At 42.2% G+C, this 16,083-nt stretch overlaps 1 protein-coding gene across 1 annotated transcript; it reads right to left on the bottom strand.

Moving 5' to 3' along the window:
- Positions 1 to 300: 300 nt before the first annotated feature.
- On the bottom strand, positions 301 to 6,295 carry LOC104398893 (guanine nucleotide-binding protein G(q) subunit alpha-like; the record flags this gene model as incomplete). The annotated part of the gene is made up of 2 exons (XM_010009051.1): positions 301 to 491; positions 6,148 to 6,295. Coding segments are annotated over 2 exons (339 nt in total), but the record flags the coding sequence as incomplete, so codon positions are not given.
- Between the last annotated feature and the right edge of the window lie 9,788 nt (positions 6,296 to 16,083).

Raw genomic sequence — 16,083 nt, 5'->3', positions numbered from 1 at the left:
TTTCAATAGCAAAAAAACTGTTATCCTTTGTGAGTGTATGACTGAGAATTTAAAACACATTGAGTCACAAGATTTTGCCCCAAAATTAAGAAAATGTACTGTGAATGTACTTCAGCATATTTTTTTTTCCTCCATATAGTTTAAATAAAATAATAATATTAACTAAAAACTCTGTGTACATTCACAGAGTCCATGCTGGCAATAAATTAGTGTTACGCAATTTGTTTTCACAGATAATAAAGTCCCTCTTGTGTATCTTCAATCACACAAAGGTGGTCTTGGAGGGTCTCCTAGACACAGCTAGACCAGGTTGTACTCCTTCAGGTTTAACTGTAGGATTGTGTCCTTGACAGCAGCAAAGACAAAGCGGATATTCTCTGTGTCTGTAGCACATGTGAAGTGGGAGTAGATAATTTTATCACTATCTGGATTCAGGTCTACAAACATCTTCAGGATGAACTCTCGTGCTGCTTGTGCATCCCGTTGTGGTCCTGATAATTAAGAAGAGAAAGTCAATTTTTCCTAAAGTAAATTCAACATTTGAGCTTCTTTAGGAGGGGAACCTTAGGAGCAGAAAACAGAAGAAAGACTGTGATCCTTGTGTAAGAGAAGAAGGGAACATTTTAAATAAGAAATTCTACCATATATTATTTTTTCCCAGTAGGAACCATTAAAAAATAAAAATAGAAGGAAATTCCAGAAGTGGATCATGCAACTCTTCTTATCCTGCTGACTATACTCTTTCTTCCATAAGATGTTTAAAATTCTCTATAACCACACAAAATGAGCAACAGTAGAAATAGTTGCTTTATAGAATCATAAATTGTTTTGGTTGGAAAAGACCTTTAAGATCATAAAGTCCAACCGTTAACCTAACACTGCCAAACCCACCACTAGACCATGTCCCTAAGCACCACATCTACACATCTTTTAAATACCTCCAGGGATGGTGACTCCACCACTTCCCTGGGGAGCCTGTTCCAATGCTTGATAACCCTTTATGTGAAGAAATTTTTCCTAATATCCAGTCTAAACCTCCACGGTGCAACTTGAGGCCATTTCCTCTTGTTTTATCACTTGTTACTTGGGAGAAGAGACTGACACCCGCCTCACTACAACCTCCTTTCAGGCAGTTGTAGAGAGCGATAAGGTCTCCCTTGAGCCTTCTTTTCTCCAGACTAAACAACCCCAGTTCCTTCAGCTGCTCCTTGTAAGACTTGTGCCCTAGACCCTTCACTATCTTCATGCAGAGCTCAAAGTGCAAACACACTGCACCAACAAGGGCAGCCTTGGGTCCAAACTGTGGCTGTAACTCTCAGCTGACCATATCAACAACTCGGTGCGCAACATGCCTGAAGGCATTTCTCCTTTCTGTTCTCACCCTGACCTCGCTCCCTTCACTTCACCTATTTTTGTCTTCTTGGAGAGATACTCATTAGGGTCCACATGCAAGACTTGCTGCTTTGCTAGGTGCCAGCCCAAGTGATTATTTTGGACAAATGCAACCCAAAGAGGTAAAACAAATGAAGTGATGGGCAGACTGTCAAATATATTAAAATGCCTGAAGGTCTTGACAGGCTTGCTGGAGGAGGTCCAAAAGCACCTAAGCACTTCAGTCCCATGGGTTTCTTCAGCAGTTCTGTGCAACTTTCTGTAAGGAGAACTGGTCTTCCTAAATTCAACTATCTTTGAGAGTAACTTGTATTTGTCTGACAGCTTTTTGACTAGCTGACTTTAATAAAAGGTGAGTATCTTACCTGGAAGACTAGAATTGAGACTCTTAGTTCCACCTTTGTGGAAGATGTAGCTCACCTCACTCTCCATCAGCTTTCAGAACCCAGCAGGAGAGTAAGACACTGAACAACACTGAATGCAACACTGAATTTCAGCCACCACTACTGACTACTTTCCCAGTTGACTCCTCCCTAGCTTGAATCCCCACTACTAATAAATATTTTAAACAAATAATAGAATTGGCCATTTTTTAGTCTATATAATTTTAATCAACTTCCTAGAATTTTGTTAAAGTTTTAAAGTGGATAGGGTTATCCTATCTCAAAATGTACTGCCTGTATCCAAATTTTCCTTACAGAATCATGGAATTGTCAGAGTTGGAAGGCACCTCTAGAGATCATCTACTCAAACTCACTTGCTGAAGCAGGATTGCCTAGAGCACATTACGCAGGTCTGCATCCAGGCAGGTCTTGAATATCTCCAGAGAAGGGGACTCCACAACCTCCCTGGGCAGCCTGTTCCAGTGCTGTCACCCTCACCATAAAGAAGTTTTTCCTCATATTTAAATGGAACTTCCTATGTTCCAGCTTGTGCCTGTTGGCCCTCATCCTGTCACAGGGAACTACTGAAAAGAGTCAGGCTATATCCTCCTTGCACCCACCCTTTAGATACTTAAAGGCATCAATAAGATCGCCCCTCAGCCTTCTCTTCTCCAGGCTAAAGAGTCTCAGCTCTCTCAGCCTTTCCTCATAAGAGAGATGCTTCAGTCCCCCATTCATCATTGTTGCTGTCTGCTGGACTCTTGTAGTCTCCCATCTATCTTGAACTGGGAAGCCCAGAACTGGACGCAGTATTCCAGATGTGGCCTCACCAGGGCAGAGCAGAGGGGGAGGATGACCTCTCTCGACCTACTGGCCGCACACTTCCTTATGCACCCCAGGATTCCATTGGCCCTCTTGGTGACAAAGGCCTATTGCTGGCTCATGGATAGTTTACTATCTACCAAGACTTCCAGATCCTTCTCAGAACTGCTTTTCCAGCTGGTCCACCCCTAACCTATATTGGTGTATGGGGTTCTTCCTCCCCAGGTACAGGACCCTACACTTGCCCTTGTTGAACCTCATTAGGTTCTCCTCTACCCAGCTCTCCAGCCTGACCAGGTCATGCTGGATGGCAGCACAGCCCTCTGGAGTGTCACCACCCCTCCCTGTTTGGTATCATCAGCAAACTTGCTGAGAATACACTCTGTCCCCTCATCCAGGTCATTGATGAATATGTTGAACAAGACCAGACCGAGTACTGACCCCTGGGGGACACCATTGGCTACAGGCCTCCAACTTGACCCTGCTCCATTGTTCACAACCCCTCTGAGTTCTGTCACACAGCCAACTCTCCATCCACTTCACTGTCCACTCATCTAGCCCACATTCCTTAAGTTTCCTAATGAGGATGCTATGGGAGACAGTGTCAAAAGCTTTGCTGAAGTCAAGGTAGATGACATCTGCTGCTCTCCCCTCATCCAACCAACCAGTTATGTCATCATAGAAGGCTAGCAGATTGGTCAAGCATGATTTACCCTTGGTAAATCCATGTTGACCATTCCCAATAACTTCCTGTTCTTCAATGTGCTTAGAGATGACATCCAGAATGAGTCGCTCCATCACCTTCTCAGGGACAGAGGTGAGACTAACTGGCCTCTAGTTCCCTGGGTCCTCCTTCTTGCCCTTTTTGAAGAATGGAATCAGCCGTTGACCACTACCCTTTGAGTGCGACCATCCAGCCATTTCCTTATCCACTGAGTGGTCCATCCATTGAATACATATCTTTCCAATTTAGAGACCAGGATGTTGTCATTAATGATCTGGATGATGGGGCAAAGTGTACCATCAGCAAGTTTGCTGATGACACAAAACTGGGAGGAGTGGCTGCCATCCAAAGGGATCTCAACAGGATGGAGAAATGGGCTGAAACAAACCTCATGCAGTTCAGCAAAGGGAAGTTCCAAGTCCTGTACCTGAGGAGGAACAAGCCCAGACACCAAAATTGGATGGCAGCTTGGCAGAAAAGGACCTGGGGGTCTTGCTGAACACCAAGTTGAAGATTAGCCAGTAATTTGCCCTTGCTGCAAAGAAGGCGAATGGTATCCTTGTCTGGAATGTTGCCAGCAGGTCAAGGGAGGTGATCCTTCCCCTCTACGTAGCACTGGTGAACCCCTATTTGGAGTCCTGTGTCCATCTCTGGGCTACCCAGTACAAGAGAGACATGGACATACTAGAGAGAGGACAGCAAAGGGCCACAAAGATGATTAAGGGACTGGAGGAAAGGCTGAGAAACCTGGGACTGTTTACTCTAAAGAAAAGGCTCAGGTGGGGATCTCATCAATGTGTACAAATACCTGAAGGCAGAGTATAGAGAAAGCAGTCCAGGCTCTTGTCGATGGTGTCCAGTGACAGAACAAGGGGTAATGTGAACAAGCTGAAACACAGGAGTTTCTATCTGAATATCAGGAAACCCTTTTTTACTATGAGGGTGACCAAACACTGGAATAGGTTGCCCAGAGAGGTTGTAGAATCTTCCTCCTTGGAGATATTCAAAATGCATCTGAACATGGTCCTGGGCAACAGGCGACCTTGTTTGAGCAAAGGGGTTGGACCCCTCCTAGTGATAGGACGAGGGGTAATGGTTTTAAACTGGAAGAGGGTAGATTTAGGTTAGACGTTAGGAAGAAATTCTTTACTGTTAGGGTGATGAGGCACTGGAACAGGTTGCCCAGGGAGGTTGTGGATGCCCCCTCCCTGGAGGTGTTCAAGGCCAGGTTGGATGGGGCTTTGTGCAACCTGGTCTAGTGGAAGGTGTCCCTGCCCCTGCAGAGGGGTTGGAACTAGATGATCTTCTAGGTTCCTTCCAGCCCAAACCATTCTATGATTCTATGATTCTATGACCAGATGATCTCAAGTGATGCCTTCCAACCTCAAGCATTCTGTATGAATTTTGTCTGCTTTTTCTGTACAAGCATTTAACACATATCCATGTATATATCCACTTGAGTGACAATAACAGAAGGGGGTCTAGGACAACTCTCTGCAGGACAACTCTCCACCACTAACTCTCCTCTGGGACATCTCTGTGCAGGGACATCTCTACGTCGGGACATCTCTATGCTGAGACATTTATCTGTGGATCAGCAGTGTACACAGGGCTGTGCAGGTGTTCTGGCGCAGAGATGTTCTGCTGAAGAGATGTCCCAGCAGAGAGATGTCCCGGCTGAGAGTTGACCTTTCCTGCAAAAGAAGGACCCATAGAGCCTTCTCACCTGCAGATGTCATCTAGGGCACCTATCACACTTGCAACTTGAAAGGACAAGAATAATTTCTATTCAGCTGCCAGTTCTCTTCTGTATAGTACTATCAAACTAAACTTACACTGACTCATAAATAAGTATGGTCTGATCCTGCAAGCTGTTCGCTGTGAACGTATCCTTTCCTCTCAAACAGGTAAAAAGTGTAACTTTTTCCTTTTATCACTCTGTATTTTTGAAAATGAGAGATTTATATTTTTTTTGGTAGCTTTTTAATCTGCTTTTCACTCTCTAGTAAGACAAAAAAGATATTAATGTATTAATTTGATTTTTTTCTCTGTTATCAAGCCTCCACTATTTTCACCTCAGGAGAATTTTCTGAAAGTACAGCTTCCTTAGAAACAGCTGTGTGTTGCATATAATATTTTCCAGGACAAGCACATTAAACTTCATGTAAGTAACATAAAATAAACAAAAAAGAAATGGTATAATGAAAGGGTGGGAGGAGTATCTCTGACAGCCACAGAGAATTTTTTACACTTCTGTTCAGATATCCAGCCTTAAACAAAAAACCAACAACAAAACAAAAAGCTCCCAAACAATTAAAAGAGTACATGAGACACTGTGTAAAAATGACAAATGTATTTTTATGTAATTTCAGCTTTACACTTCAGTTCAAACCCTCACCCCAACTTATGAACAAGGACAGAATAAGGTCCCTTTTTAATATGATATTACTAATCTAAAATCAATAATTTCACATGGAAGATACTGCCATCCAATTCATAATTAATGGAGGTATAAAGTGAAATCTTAGCAATCTAGATAGCAGTCTAGAAAATCCCACAAGACTTCAGTGACTTAAAAAATTTGAGTATTATAAATTGCTATTTTAAAGATTTTTTTCCTTTTCATATAGTTTTTTTAAAAACATGACCAGCAAGTCATTCAACTACAAAGTAACCATTTGGTGTATTAAGTACAATTTGTAAAGAAGAAGATAGGTGTAATGAAGAATGGGTGATAATCTTTGTCCTAAGAACCTCTAAGCAAAATATGGGCAAAGCTATTACATTTTGTAAATGGAGCATGAGCTCTGGTGGCAATATACTTACCATCATACTCTGGGAAATAATCAACTAAATGGGAATACATAATTTTCTCCTCTAAGAGATCTTTTTTATTTAAGAAAAGAATGACGGAAGAATTTTGGAACCATGGATATGTGATAATTGTCCTAAAGAGTGCTTTGCTTTCTTCCATTCGATTCTGGAATAAAAAAATAGACAAATTTATGCAGTTGTGAAAATGTGTTTAAGTTATAATATCAAATATTTATAATTAAATAACATTAAACAATACTATTACATTATTATCTAATAATATATAATTAACTAATAAAATACAATATATAATATTTTACAATAAATAATGTTTAATATTTAATGTTTAACACTAAATATTTATTAAATATATTTTTTAAATTAATCCATCCAAATCTATTATATGTGATAAACAGATCCATTTAATCATAGAATCATAGAATCATCCTGGTTGGAAGGGGCCTTGACGATCATCAAGTCCAACCATAACCTAAATCCCCCTACCATAACTTGATTTACCCATTCAGTGCTTAAATCATGTTGCTAAGCACTGTATCTATATTTCTTTTAAACACTTCCAGGGCTGGTGACTCCACCACCTCCCTGGGCAGCCTGTTCCACTGTCCAACAACTCTTTCAGTAAGGAAATTCTTTCAAATATCCAGTCTAAACCTCCCCTGGCACAGCTTCAGGCCATTTCCTCTCATCCTGTCATTATTCACTCACTCAAGAAAAGAGGCCAACTCCCACTTCCCTACAACCTCCTTTCAGGTAGTTGTAGAGAGCAATGAGGTCTCCCCTCAGCCTCCTCTTCTTCAAACTAAACAATCCCAGTTCCCTCAGCCTCCCCTCATAGGGTTTATTCTCCAGACCTTTCACCAGCTTGGTAGCCCTCCTCTGAACACACTCCAGCAACTCTACACCTTCTTACAGAAATGTAAGCTTTAACTGATTCATTTAATCATTGGTAAGTGGTAAATTGTGGTAAAAAATGCAGGCAGTTTCCTGCATAATTATTCTTTTTAAAAAAAGGTCACAGACATGATAGCTGTAACAGGTACTGTTGTAAATGCTGACTATGCAGTTACGATCAGTCATAATGGCACTGAAATGCATGTGGTTCAAGACAGAGACAAGTGCACAACAAGACATAGTAACAAAGTTTTAAGAACTGTAATTATTTTATATGACTTTCCTGAACTTTAAATACAAGTAATCTTTAATTTTTTGAAAGAGATCAACTATAAAATAGTTCCAGGTAAATTTGGATTTAACTCATAGATAATCTGAGAATATTTCCCCAAATCAAAGGTTTATGACATAAAATCTTACAAATGGCAAATTTGTTTCTAACATCAATGGGTCAGACTTTAAAACATTTCACATTATAGTGGAAACGTAAGTAAGTGAAGCATACAGTTCTGATTGTAAGGGCTTTCTGAAACTGTAAAATTATGTTGTGTTTTGATACAATTCTGAAGAACTGTTAGGCTGACATGATGCAGTTAATACAGAGAGAGAACAGAGTTCGGTACCAGGAATTAAAGCTACTTCTTTCTTTATTTGGAAAACTCTAAGGCAGCCCTGATTAGGCATACCTATGGATCTGTTTTTTTAGGAGCTGCCTCCTCAAAAAAACAGTTTCACCACCAAACAGGCCTCCAGAGAACAAAATAAAGAAAGTGAATCCTGCAGATTCTCCTGTTGCTGATCCATAGAATCATAGAAGCATAGAATAATTTAGGTTGGAAAAGACCTTTAAGATCATAAAGTCCAGCCATTAACATAACACTACCAAATCCACCACTAGACCATGTCCCTAAGCACTACATCTACAGGTCTTTTAAATGCCTTCAGGGATGGTGAGTCAATCTCTAGGCAGCCTGTTCCAATGCTTGATAACCCTTTATGTGAAGAAATTTTTCCTAATACACAATCTAAACCTCCCCTGGTGCAACTTGAGGCCATTACCTCTTGTTTTATCACTTGTTACTTAGGAGAAGAGACCAACACCCACCTCACGACAACCTCCTTTAGGTAGTTGCAGATAGCAAAAAGATCACCTCTCAGCCTCCTTTTCTCCAGATTAAACCCCAGTAGCCTCAGCCACTCGTTGTAAGACTTGTGCCCTAGGCTTCATCCTGGCTCAAACCAGGACAACCCTTCACCAGCTTTGTAACCCTTCTCTGGATACACTCCAGCACCTCAATGTCTGTCTTGTAGTGATAATCCCAAAACTCAACAAAGTATTTGAAGTATGGCCTCACCAGTGCCAAGTACGGGGAACAATCCCTTCCCTAGTCCTGCTGGCCACACTGATACAAGCCAGGATGCCATTGGCCTTCTTGGCCACATGGCCACGCTGCTGGCTCATATTCAGGCAACTGTTGACCAACAACCCCCTTTTCCACTGGGCAGCTTTTCAGACCCTCTTTCCCCAGCCTGTAGTGCTGCATGGGGCTGTTATGACCCAAGTTCAGGACCCAGCACTTGGCCTCGTTGAATGTCGTCCAATTGGCCTCAATCCATTGATCCAGCCTGTCCAGATCCCTCTGTAGAGCCTTCCTACTCTCAAGCAGATCAACACTCCTGCCCAACTTGGTTTTGTCTGCAAATTTCCTGAGGGTGCACTGGATCCCCTCATCCAGATCATTGATGAAAATATTAAAGAGAACTGGCCCCAAAACTGAGCCCTGGGGAATACCACTTGTGACCAGCCACCAACTGGATTTAACTCCGTTCGCCACAACTCCAGCAAAGAGTACACTGGTTTATGCTGTGAAAAGCCAGTTTCTTCAGGAGACTACTGTGGGAAATGTTGTCAAAGGCTTTACTTTAGTAAAAGTCCAGGTAACAAACATTCACTGCTTTTCCCTCAGGTTAATTGTTAAAGTACAATCACGACCATTCCTTTTATAACTTTATAAAATATAGACCTAATAACAATATCATAGCTAAAATTCAAGGGGAAAAAAATAAGGGAATATATGTCCTAAATTAACACTTTTTTTTTAATAGCTTTTTTTTTCTTTGGGTTTGTTTTTTTTTACTGCCACAAACTACACTCACAATATGGACAGTAGTACCTCTAACTATTAAGGTGTGAGAAAATAAAATACCTAACATGCTCTAAAGACAAGAGCATACCTGTATCTTCTCCTGATGTATAGTCTTAGCAATAATAAATCCTGTAGGATCTAACTCTTCCATTCCGTCCCTGTAATTGCTTCCTTCAGGTGGGTGGTCTTTCCAAAACTGAGCCCCTCCTTAGGAAGTAAATAAAAATGTTTACCAGTTGCCTGAATTAAGGGAGATCTCACTGGCTTTTTCCCTTTCCCTGTTGTTATAAGGAAAGTAGACAACATTTTGTTAAACACATATAAAACTCTCATCAGTTTTAAGAAACTGTCCCCAAAGCCATCACTTTAAACCTGAATTTAAAAAGTATCATGAAAAACTATTAGCCTCTGGCTTCTATTGAAAGAATCACATGAAGAAAACCTTTTGCTTTTTGTAGTTTCTGTTTGATAGAATAAAAAAGTTTAAAAGAAAGCAAATGCATAGAAAAAAAAGCAAAGATATTCAATATCATAGCTTAAATGCTAATATAATGCTAATAGAAAGAAACTGACTTTTTAGGAAAATATTACAATTTGAATTTCTGAGTTTAAGGACTGTTTTTGTTAAACTTGTCACTCATAATTACAATGAGGAGCAAATGCAGTAAATTTATTTGGGTAGCTGATACATATCCAACTTAAGCCTCAAGGATAAATATTAGAATTAATTTCTCACTATTATTAATTCCTTATTGTTCCTGGGTGACTTGCTCTAGCTGACCTTGCTTGAACAGGGAGGTTGGACTTGATGATCTCAAGAGGCCCCTTCCAACTGCAAACATTATGTGATTCTGTAATACGTAAACAATCAGCAAAATACTTAAGTGCAATTCTAGCTATAAATATGCATGTACTTCAGCAAAACTACTCCTTTGCTTATCATTAGGCATAAGTCATGAGAGAAATTGTGCTGTAAGCTGCTCTGTTAGGAATTGAGTAGGAAAACTCATATGCTCTTCTGTTGCCAAGTAGCTTTTCCAAGAAGGAATCTCCTACATTCTTTGCACTAAGATACTGGGACACTTACATTTGGATAAGAATTTCCCCTTTATTTTACCAGAAATTTCTCATGATAAAAACAGGAATAGTAATTTACAGTTTATTTCCAGAATCAGACTCATAATACAATATTACAACTCCTACCCAATAAACATGCAGTTTGACTACATGAGTGGTTTCAGAGTAAGGATTAGAGTTGGATGAGAGCAGTTACTTCTATAACCTAAAAGAACATGACCATGCCTGTACAGCAGAAGGGATGCTGCTGCATTGCTGAGACCATTAGGCACCATAGAACAAGTAACAGCCACACATTTAATCCATTGAAATGTAAACAGCTGTAAGTACTCACACTGTCACACATCTCCCACTGAAGCATCACTGAAATGACAGCAGAGTATTATCCCAGAAGCCTTAGCTGAAAGGAACCACTGGAGTCTACCTAATCCAGCCTTTCACTCAAGTAGGGTTATTGGCAACATGAGACCAAGTAAGCCATGGCTTTGTCTAGGCAAGTCCTCCAGTGACAGAAGTTTCACCACCTCTCTGGGTTCCTTTTTCCAGTCCTAAATGAACCTCCAAGGGAAAATTGTTTCACAGAATCATAGAATCACAGAATGGTAGGGCTTGGAAGAGACCTCTGAAGATCATGATGGTCCAACCCCCCTGCTAGAGCAGGATCTCCTAGAAAAGATTACACAGGAACACATCCAGGTGTGTTTTGAAAGCCTCCAGGGTTGGAGACTCCACAACCTCCCTGAGCAGCCTGTTTCAGTGCTCTGTTGCCCTCAGAATAAAGAAGTTTTTTCTCATATTCAGGTTAAATCTCCTGTGTACCAGTTTGTGACCATTGCCCCTTGTTCTCTCATTGGACACCACTGAGAAGAGTCTGACCCCATCCTCCTGACACCTGCCCTTTAGATATTTATAAACATTGATGATAACCCTCCTCAGCCTCCTTTTCTCTAAGCTAAATAGATCCAGCTCTCTCAGTCTTTCCTCATAGGTCAGATGCTCCAGTCCCCTAATCATCTTAGTGGCCCTGTGCTGGACTCTTTCCAGTAGTTCCTTGTCCTTCTTGAGCTGGGGAGCCCAGAACTGCACACAATACTCCAGGTGAGGCCTTACCAGGGCAGAGTAGAGGAGGAGGATAACCTCCTGTCACCATTTGACTCAGGTCTGACAACAATGCTCTCGATCCCCTCCCCCTCCCACCCAGGTAGGGAAGGAGAGAGAGATTAAGGAGAGAGACTTGGCTGGATTGAAAACTAAACTACACAGCTTTAATTAAACACTAATGAATGATATAAGAAAATATATATATACAATTATATACAAATATGTTCAGGTATGAGCAAAAGCCTCTTGCCTCCCCCCACCCCCAGCAACTCCCACAGCACTCCCCTGAGATTAAGACAGTCCCGAGGAATCCTGGAGATGCTGCTGGAGAAAACGGAGAGTTATGAGGGTCAGGAGAGCTCGGGCCTAAGGGTCGACAGTGATGTATGGACAGAGTCCTCCCCGGACGCCGGCCACGGACGGAAGAGAGGGGGAGAAAAAGAAGGAAGGAAGTTGTCTTCTGCGATCTCTGACCTTCCTCTGAGCTTACGTAGATATATGGAATGGAATATCTCTGGCCAATTTTGCTGTCTGTCTAACTCAGCCTCCTATGGGGGGGTCACAGATCTCCCCGTAGTGTCTGAACCAGCAAAGTGAAGGTGCGACCTTGAAGCCTCAGTAGTTACAAAAACATTCCAGTGTCTTATCAGCCTAGCTAGGACACACTGTTGCTAGTTAAAAGAAAGCTTGCTGAAGGAAAAAAAAAATTAGCAAAAAGAAAATTGGCTTCATCCTGGCTCAAACCAGGACACCTCCCTTGACCTGCTGGCTACAATCTTCTTAGTGCACCCCAGAATGGCATTGACCCTCTTGGCTGCGAGGGCACATTGTTGGCTCACGGTCAGCCTGTTGTCCGCCATGACTCCCAGGTCTTTTTCCCCAGAGCTGCTTTCCAGCAGGTCAACCCCTAACCTGCACTGGTGCATGGGGTTGTTCTTCCCCAGATGGAGTACTCTATACTTGCCCTTATTGAACTTCATTAAGTTTCTTCCTGCCCAGCTCTGCAACCCGTCCAGGTCATGCTGGATCAGCACAGCCTTCTGGTGTGTCAGCCACCCCTCCCAGTTTTGTATCATCAGCGAACTTGCTGAGGGTACACTCTATCCCTTTGTCCAGGTCATTGATGAATATATTGAACAGGATTGGACCCAGTACTGACCCCTGGGGAACACCACTAGTCACAGGCCTCCAGCTGGACACAGTCCCACTGACCACAACTCTCTGGGTTTGTTTCCTACAAGCACATTAACTAATCTTGCTGTTTGTACAGCTAAATAAATATGAACTAGTTATGGAAATAGGGATGGGATAACAAGGAATATAGGGCAAGGCCTGCATTGGAAATCTGTTCTTATATCAGATGCAATGTGAAGGAAGCCTTGTCAAACCAAGCAAGACAGTATGGATTTTTGAAGAGAGGGCAGGAGCAGTGGGGATGTGCTGGTTTTGGCTGGGATAGAGTTAATTTTTTGCATAGTAGCTAATATGGGGCTATGTTTTGGATTTGTGCTGAAAACAGTGTTGATAATACAGGAATGTTTTGGTTATTGCTAAGCAGTGATTACACAGAGCCAAGGCCTTTTCTGCTTCTCACACTGCCCCAGCAGCAAGTAGGCTGGGGGTGCACAAGAAGTTGTGAGGGGACACAGCTGGGACAGCTAAACCCAAATGACCAAAGGGATATTCCATACCATATGATGTCATGCTCAGCATTTAAAGCTGGGGGAAGAAGAAGGAAGTGGGACACCTTCAGAGTGATGGCATTTGTCTTCCCAAGTAACTGTCACACATGATGGAGCCCTGCTTTCCTGGAGACAGCTAAATGCCTGTCTGCCAATGGGAAGTAGTGAATGAATTATTTGTTTAGCTTTGCTTGTAGGCATAGCTTTTGCTTTACCTATTAAACTGCCTTTATATCAACTCACAAGTTTTCTCACTTTTACCCTTCTGATTCTGTCCTCCATCCCACTGAGGGGGAGTGAGTGAGCAGATGTGTGGTGCTTAGTTGCAAGCTGGGGTTAAACCATGACAGGGAGCAGACATTATTTAACAGTTCATTCAAGCACTAGCTCTCAATTTATGAGCCAGCTCTACCTCACCAAATTGCTTCCAGCAAAAGCCCATTTCAGCTGCAATGGAAAAGGCTGCAGACAGAAAGTTGTGAATAACTCATGTACAGAAATGTGCAGCTGGAGCTGGCTCAAGGTTTCTCAGTGGCTCACAGACTTTCATAGCAGTCATGCCAACCTTCACAGAAACCTCTTTCTGACAGTGGCAACAAAACTGGCCAAACAAATTATCCCATCTATACATTTATGTGGCACTCGGTATAAATTTAGGGATCATGGAAGTCAAGCCTTTCTTCTTCTTCTGTCCATGGCTAACGTCCAGGGAGGACTCTGTCTATCCATCTCCTTTGATCCCTAGGCCCTCATAACTCTACCTTCAGCTCCTGTCTACTCCGCCACTATCTCCGGCAGCATTTTGGGTCATTTCGGAACTGCTCACTGCCAAGGAGAGTGCCGTGGGAATTGCTGGGGGTGGAGTGAGGTGATAGGGGTTTTGCACATTCATGCATATACTTGTATATATATTTGTACGTTTTCTTTCATCATTAGTATAAAATTAAAGCTCTCTAGTTTAGTTTTTAATCCAGAAAGTGTCTCTCCCTAATCTATCTCTCCTTTCCCTATCTGGGTGGGAGGAGGAGGGGATCAAGAGCATTGTTGTCATTGGTATAATTGCTGATCCTGAGTCAAACCATGACAATTATTGATTGGTGCCCAGTGTGGGGCTATATCTTAAGCCCAGCTATACATTCTGACTAATTGGCTGAATGTTTAGAATTCCACCGTTGGTGGCAGGATTCCCTGAGATAGCTATGGGCAATGCTTCTGCTGAATATATTGACAGGTTGAAAACTGAACAGACACTTTCAGCAATGTTTCTGCTGGACCTTTTTCCCAAATATGCAGTCGGATATGTGGTATGCAGCTGGGATAATACTGCTCTGTGTAGCTGCTCTTGTTATTGTTTTATGGTTTATAGACAGGACTATAGCCATAATTAACTGTGTAATTACCTATCTAGTGATCACAGGGGTTTTGATACTGATCTGTATGGTGGCACTGTATGTGTATAGTATGAATCCTTATGTGAATAGAAAGGTCTATGTTGGTAATGGCATTAACAGGTTCAGTTTTACCTCTCACTTTTCTCTCAAGCTGAGCCTCTCAGGTTTTGATCTAAATAGCATTGTTTCAGTAGGGATGCTTCTGCTGAATGTTTATAATGTATTGTGGATGCGAAGAGTGAGATGTTACATTCACTGCCATTCTCTCACAGGCAAGGTTGCTACCACCACTGCTGCTGCAAAGACTACGGCCACTCGCACTCGATCCAAATGGGCAAAAATTAATCCTATGACCAAGGGTAAAGCAAAGGGGAAAGGTCCCAGCCCGTATACTTGTCCAAAATCTCCAGAGATTTCACAAAACCAGGAAGAGGATGAAGAAGATCCTTCTCAAGGAGATGGAGGAGCAGGCCCCTCTCAAGCAGATGAGGACAAGGATCTTATAAAGCCTTTCTCTCTAAAGGAACTATGCCTCATGAGAAAGGACTTTACCTGCAATGAAGGTGAGCCGCTTCTTTTTTGGTTGCTCTGATGCAGTGACAGTGGGGCTGATACCTATGATGTGGATGAAAGAGAAGGCAAGCAGTTGGGATCCCTGGCCAGAGATGCTGGCACTGACAGAGCAATTGGCAGAAAGCCAGGAACTACCACCCTATGGAGCTGACTTCTTTCAGTTGTAAGGGAGAGATACCCCCATAAGGGTGACATCGACTGGTGCCGAAGCAGAACACCCACTCTTGAGAAAGCCATCACGTATTTTAAAGAATTAGCTGTGCAAGAGGTGATAACCAAGGGATTACAAATCTTGATGACGTCCTGTGTGATGCACCCATGTTCTGGAGGTTTGCGCAGGCTGTACCAGCAGCACATGCTCATATATTCTCCTTCATGGGATGTTGGAATGTCTATGAAAGACCAACTGTGCGTTAATTGGCTTCCATAGAACAACAGTACAGAGACACGTTCTCTGGTTCCCATGCTGAACAGATAGGAAGGTAAACCCCATGTGGGGAAAAAAGGAACAGTTTCCCACATGCTATGATGGATAGATCTGGTGTTAGAAATCCAGGAAGCAGCACACCCAGTGCTGGCCTCCCTGGACATAAAGGATATGTTCTTCCAAATCCCTATTGATCCTGAGGACCAAAAATATTTTGCCTTCACTTGGGATAGGGTGCAGTACACTTTCACAAGGTTGCCCCAGGGATATAAACACTCGCCCACACTAGCTCATCACGCACTTGCGTGTGAACTGGAAAAAATTCCAGAAATAAAAAATAATTCCAAGGTAAAAGTCTATCAGTACATAGATGATGTGCTGGTAGGGGGCCAGAGTGAGGGGGAGGTAAAAGCAGTTTACGATGCCATAATTAAGCATTGAATAGATATGCAAATAGAAATCCCTGAAGAGAAAAGGCAACCCCCATCCCAAGAGGCAAAATTTCTGGGAATAAGGTGGAAGGGGGGGGCCTGGAATATTCCTTCCGATACTTTATCTTACCTAGGAGAGATAAAGGCACCCACCAATAAGAAAGAGCTACAAGGAATATTAGGAACCCTTCAGTATTGGAGAAAGCA

Source organism: Chaetura pelagica, unplaced genomic scaffold (assembly GCF_000747805.2).
Source record: "Chaetura pelagica isolate M959 unplaced genomic scaffold, ChaPel_1.0 scaffold900, whole genome shotgun sequence".
Lineage (NCBI taxonomy): Eukaryota > Metazoa > Chordata > Aves > Apodiformes > Apodidae > Chaetura > Chaetura pelagica.
Note: the sequence above shows the minus strand (reverse complement) of the source record. Positions and strands in the feature narration are given on the sequence as shown.